The sequence below is a fragment of the Asparagus officinalis genome, chromosome 4 (assembly GCF_001876935.1).
Source record: "Asparagus officinalis chromosome 4, Aspof.V1, whole genome shotgun sequence".
In the NCBI taxonomy this organism is placed as follows: domain Eukaryota; kingdom Viridiplantae; phylum Streptophyta; class Magnoliopsida; order Asparagales; family Asparagaceae; genus Asparagus; species Asparagus officinalis.
The window spans coordinates 10,352,678-10,359,238 of NC_033797.1; the positions used below are offsets into that span (position 1 = coordinate 10,352,678).

General features: G+C 35.8%; 1 protein-coding gene across 1 annotated transcript in view; it reads left to right on the forward strand.

Annotated features, from left to right (window-relative positions):
- The window catches only part of LOC109838168 (phosphatidylinositol-glycan biosynthesis class F protein), a 6,968-nt gene extending 776 nt beyond the window's left edge, over positions 1-6,192 (forward strand). The window contains exons 2-9 of the mRNA XM_020406632.1: positions 6-124; positions 197-262; positions 353-395; positions 3,094-3,148; positions 3,344-3,392; positions 4,619-4,686; positions 4,855-4,963; positions 5,856-6,192. Coding sequence (XP_020262221.1) covers positions 6-124; positions 197-262; positions 353-395; positions 3,094-3,148; positions 3,344-3,392; positions 4,619-4,686; positions 4,855-4,963; positions 5,856-5,972 — 626 coding nt within the window. The 3' untranslated portion in view covers positions 5,973-6,192. The remainder of the gene's footprint in view (positions 1-5; positions 125-196; positions 263-352; positions 396-3,093; positions 3,149-3,343; positions 3,393-4,618; positions 4,687-4,854; positions 4,964-5,855) is intronic.

The following is a 6,561-nucleotide window of genomic DNA, read 5'->3' on the forward strand; positions in this document are numbered from 1 at the left end:
CACAGCGATTGCTCTCCATCTACTCTCCTCAACAACTCTACTATGCGCGTATTTCATCGTATCCCAATACGTATACGGCTTCGATCTCGTCACTCACCCGACCCAAACCCTTCGCATTCTTCTGGTATTATAACCCATCAAAAGGTTTCTGGTAGGGATTCTGATATTAAAGTTGCTGACATGATGAATTTGGCAGATTGTTGAAGCTCCGGTGGTGATTGGATCCCACAGTTGGGTACGGCGAAATCCGAAGGATTGCTCGGTGATGCACGACACCCGTTTGTTGAAATTCCTCTTGGAGTTTGGGTTCCTTGGTTTTTGTTTGAATGTGGGCTTTTTTGCGTTGTTGCAGCTTTTGAAGGCGGCTGGGCGAGGATTGTTAAGCCTGCCAATTGGTTAGTCTCTTGACTGCAATTTCCCCATAAAAATGAGAAAATGTGAGGTTTTGGTTCAAAGCCCGGGGTGCATTTAGTTTCTTTTCTAGGGGCTGGAGCCTAGATTACTTGGTTTTCTTGGGAAATGTTGATTTTTTTTGGTATCACTGATGCACCGTTAACAATTATGCCCTGTTTGGATGGAGGGTAGAGAGGGGGAGGGGAAGAGAAATGAGGCTTTCACCTTGTTTGGGAGTTTTTTTAAGGAGGGTAGAGAGGAGGAAGGAAGGGGAAATGAGGGTAAAATTGCTTGGTTTTCTTCCCCCCGATTTGGGCGGTAGAGGAGGGTAAAGGAGGGTAAAGGGGTGTAATGACATTCTTACACCCATCAAAACAAATAAAAGGGCTGATGTGTTATTAGTATAAAGTCATTTATGTAAATTTACATATATTTACTTCCTTTCACCTTCATTCACCTTACTCAACTCCCAAACAACATATTACAATTCTCTTCCCTTCCCTTCCCTTCCCTTCCCGTTGTTTACCTTTCCTTCCCTTCCCTTAGGGCTTGTTTGGATTGAGGGGAATGAGGGTGAAGGGAAGTTAGGGGAACCATTCACTTCCATTCACCTTGTTTGGGAACACTTAGGAGGTGAAGTTAATTCACCTCCATTCACCGTGGTTCACCCCCTAATAGTATAAAAATTGTTATCCCCCAAATTGGGGTGTAACCAAGGGGAAGGGAATTCCCTTCCCTTCCCTTCCTTTCCCTTCCCTTCCCTTCACTCAGTTTCCCTTAACTTCCCTTCACCCCCTACGAATCCAAACAGGCCCTTAGTAAACTCCCAAACACACCATTAGGGAATTTGACTTTAGGCGGCCGAAATTTTCGAGCGGAATAGGATATTGTGTTTGAATAACATTTGATGCCTCTCTTCTTCGTTGTTCATGTTGTGTATTTCGACACGTTAAAGGTGGGATTTGGCTTTCTTTTTTGCTTCACCTGAATGATTGTCAAATGGCTTAATGGACAAAATCCCCAATCCCGACATGGTCCTTTATCAGCTAGTGGTTAACTGGTGAAGAAATTTATATATTCGAATCGCCAAGACAATATTGCCTCTTCTTAGAGGAAGTTTTCTTTAAGTAAAATACTTGGGTTTAACTTTAGGATTGACATATATGACTTAGTGCTTAGTAGGCGTTATAAAACTTTGTAAAGACTTTTTATTCATTGCGGCCCTCAATGCTTCATTGGTTTATTGTTAATTCTAGTAGTCGGCTCATTATTATTATTTGTTTGATAGGAATACACACAATTTCTGTATCAAACTTTTAGTTTCCCTCTGTTTTCTACTCCCTCCCTGTATATATTCAGTAGCACGTTCCTCTCTTGTTAACGTGTATGATCATAAATTCTTTTTTGATTTCAGAAGACCATGATATTATGCAAAGTTCATATCTCATTATGTCTTTGGTATATTAAGTTAACTTGGAAATCTGTTGTTGGCTAAGGTTGTCTTTACTGGAATTTCATTACATGTGATACATTTGCAAGTAAAAAGATGTCCTTTATTGCCTGAATATAAATGTTGGATAAATTTTCTTTGTTAGAGAAATATCTGAAAGTATATACTACTTATGCACTTTTGTTAGTGGCAAGGATGCTCAATAAAAGGATAAGTCATGATTTTGAATATCTAACTATTGTGCATGCCAAAAGCACATGGTGCTTTTCTCAGTAGAAGTTTTCTTAATTTTAGATTGTAATCATTCTTGCCACTTCTAGAGCTGATTAATAAGATTCTGATCTATAGGTGTGATTAAGCCTTATGACAGGAATAATTGACCATTATACTCACCACATCCACATGTCAATATATAACAGCTTTCACTCTTTCTGTCTGCTTTAAACAGTCCATTTACAGTTTTAAAATGCACTCTTGCGCATCTCTCAGGATGTTTAACGAGTAGTTTTTTATAAATTATATTCATAACCATCCCAATCGTATTTCCTATGTAGGGAGTAGTAATAGAGCACAAGGTGCCATGAAGGATTTGACAAAGTTCTACAATTGGCTGCCAACTTGGCATCAATCCGCCGATTTTTAGTCAAAATTGTTGAGGAAACAATGACAATAGAGGAAAATGTGATAGATTCTATGGGCTTTTGTCTGATAGGAATATCTATGTCATCTTCACTAATGTAGTTCATGCTCATGTAAATGAGAAACACTCCAGAGTTCTCCAAGATTACAAAATTCTCCCAGGTTAAGAAAATGTCCATAGGAAAAAAGACGACAAATTTGCTGTAAGGTAGTTATTAGAGTTATCAGAGTATCAAAGTTATTAATATATTGGGAAGTTAGAGAAATTCGTTTTAGTCCCACATTGAGCAACTATATAATTGTATCCTTCTTGCTCTCTATAAATAATACCTGACTATCTCTCTTTGGATATGAAGCCAGTTGTCCATGGTAACAGTTGCATCAACTCTTTTTTAAAACTATACTCACTTTTTAATAGGAAAGTGTAGAAGCATGATATGAAAGATAGAAGGGTAGTTGGTATATCAGAAGGCCTATGTTTTTTTGTCATTTAGTTGAATTCATTTTTTTCCTCAGCAATTCTACAATAACAAGTTCCATTTCTGCTAATTTTAGATATTTATTTTCAGTTTTATTGACTTCATAAAAATGTAATCTATTTATTCTTCCAGGTGCTTTGCTAAATGCATTTGGAGCAATTGTTCTTGGAGCACCTATTGGGATTAAGTAAGAATCCTTTCATTACGCAGATAATGTAGTCAAGTACTCTCTTTCTTACACAGTTACACTTCATCTTGTCCATCTACTTTATGGGATATTCAACTGATATATTATATTTATATACGTAGACAGATTATACCTAACTTAAAATTACTTTCATCACCATTTCCTTAATGCCTTCGTATTTTGCATTGGATGCAGGTACTTGGCACGAACAGCTTACTGGTCCCTTCTCATGTCTCTATTTACCGTCAGTATCTCCTCTTTCCTGTGCGAAGTATTGTATTTAATGACCTTGAGCAGCAAAAATTAGGAGTCTAAACTAAATTAGAAGTTAGAAGGGCTAATTCTGAGCATTCAGTCAATCTCGGTTGAAGCCTTAAGACTTCCTCCTATATTATTTGTTAGTTTGAAATATTCAGAATTAGCATTTGTTAGTGTTAAATTCTTTGATGAAATAGTAAATCTCTCATTTTCTGATTCCATGTAATGACTATTGACTAGACTGTCCCTTTGATGAACTTGCACAAGAGTACTTGCTGCTGTAATTAGCTGAACAAATGGAGCATGTGAAAACTCTTTCTAATCGGATCTATTCCTACTGTCTACATTAATAAACCTGAAAGAAGCATATGGTACTTTTGTTTACTGCGTTAGGGACAATCAGTGAATGTTTGGTGATTATAAATTTATAACTCAAGTCTTAATGTGCTTGAACTCCTCCAGATTTAAACTTCATTTAAATGTTGAGCAAAAGATTGTCATGTCAGTGCACCTTAGACAAATTTGTATTTAAGGTATAAATTTGGTTATAAATGAATAATAGATAGTTGACGAATCTTTGTGTTATACAAAATCCTTGCTAAATTATTCATGAATTCGATACAATTCTTGATTTTCAGCCTACAGAGCGATAGGATGAGCTAAGGGGCTGTTTGGTTGTATGTTTTTACCATGTAAAAGGATGGAAAGTGTAAAAAAGTGGGTCCCAATGTCAGCTTTCATCACTTTCAATTGTTTGTTTGTAGTTGTGAAAATAGTGTAAAGTGATTTCATATGCTGATGTGGCTTGTAAAGTGATTTCATAAAAAAAAGACATAATTTTAGGAGAAAGCTAACATTGAAGTCAAAATAAAAAATAAAAAATAATTCCAACCAATATGATCATTTGAGTAGGGACCACTTTTTACACTTTCCAAACAAACAATTAAAGTTACATTTATAAACCAAACAAGCAATTTATGATTCCAATGGAATAAAAAACAAACAAAGAAAAGTATACAAGTGAAATTGATGAGGTGGACAACAACTTTCCAAGTTGTGTCATAAATACACAATTTTACCAACAACAACCAAACAGCCCCTAAGTCTTTACTTGATATCTTGACATGTGGATTTGTATTTGTCATTTTATGCATCATTGCTTGTATAAATTCATTAGTTTAGCAACTGACATGAATATTGGTGATTTCGCAGTTTGTGCCTGCAGCTTGTGTGTTTGGCTCATCAAGGATAGATTGGCAACATTTTGTAGCTTGCGACAAGTAGGTGTCTTGCTGCAATTGCCATTTTCCAGTTCCTACTAAATTTATCATATTTTTCTAAGCTTCAATGGATTTCTTTTCTTCAAGAATTCTTGTAATGTGTCAAATTATTCTCTTCCATTTTCTGCAACTAATTTCTTATATTAATGGATTGCCCTCCTGTGACAGGCCAACTGAAATTACTGATTACATGATTTATTTTCCCGCATATGGAGCTGTTGTCGGCGCATGGGTTGGTGCTTGGCCAATGCCCCTTGATTGGGAAAGACCATGGCAGGTTTTTTTTAATCTTTTTTATTATTGCTTTTATATCAAGGCTAATACTTGATATTTATATTGTTATGTGGCGCATAAGTTATGCCTATTAGTGTACACTATCACTTTTTATTGAAGCATCTTTTAACGGGTATGACATCTGAGACGGAGTTTCTTCGAATATCTCCACATTTTGTTTATACTGCAAAATCATTTCTAGTTCTTCTTTTATGCTTTAAGATCTTTGCATATGACTTCTGAAATTGAAAGATAACATTTTGCATGGATGGGTTAACGGGAGCTTTTCTTGCATTTTTCTTTTTGATTAATGGGATTTTGATGGAAGAAAGTGGGAGGGTGAAGTAGAACAGTTAGAAATATACTAAAAAAGTGATTTGAGTGTGTCTCTCTCTTTAACTTTCCACCTTTAATGAGCTTTTCCTTTATCTGATATAATCATGGTTATGTTCAGGTGTGTGTGTGTGTGTGTGTGCACGAGCGCGGGCGTGTATGTATATAGACACACACACACACATACACATATACACACACATATATATGTACACACACGTATATATACACACACATTTATGTACACACACGTATATATACACATACATATATATGTGCACACACATATATATACACATACATATATATGTACACACACACAACTATATATATAGATATACATATATATGTATATCTATATACATATGTACACACACACATATAAAGATCGAGAAAAACATCGGTGCTTATAAATTATCTCTGTCAATCTTTTCAGTATGTGGGGATCATTGCAACGCTTCTATAAGCAAAATGATCTAGACCTCTTTCAGTATTATAAAGTAGTATATATTCAGTACTTTTCTAAATTTTAATCTGGACCCTTTGACATAATATTCTTGTAGGAGTGGCCGATTTGTGTTACATATGGTTCAGTTGCCGGATATTTGGTGGGGTTATTAGCATCATCGGTGTGCATCCTGCTGTATGTAAAAAGACCGACACATACCAAAAGCGACTAACTTCATAACAATGTCTCCTTTAGTAAGTCTTGTTTATGCTGATTTTGTTCTTGACTGTCTCATGTTTTGCTTCAAATTTTTTTAGTTTTCTTTGAACTTTTTCCCACTACTTGGGATTACTATACGAAAATGGATAACTAGCAAATGTTTAATTATTTTGTGTCACAGTTCGTATGTCCTTATCGTTATCCAAGCATTTGTAGCAGGAGTTGCAAGATAACTAATGCTCTGAAAACTGTACTTCGATTGCTTTTTTGTTCTGTTTAGAGCATCTCCAACAGCTTCCCCATCTTCTTGAAATACTCAAATTTGGAGAATATAGAGCTTTTTTTGGTCCAACAGATTCCCCATCACATTCCCCAAAATAGGGAAGGAGGAGAAAAAATAGGGAGCCTTCCCCAAATATGCAGCATTCTCCAAATTTTTGGGGAGAGCTTTATTATTGTAATAAATGCGATTTTTCAAAATGGGGAAGCTGTTGGAGTTGGAGCAAAAATAATTTGGAGAATATGACTTTTGTTTCTTCATTTTGAAGAAATTTTTGGGGAAGCTGTTGGAGATGCTCTTAGGCTCCGGACTTGTTTCACAC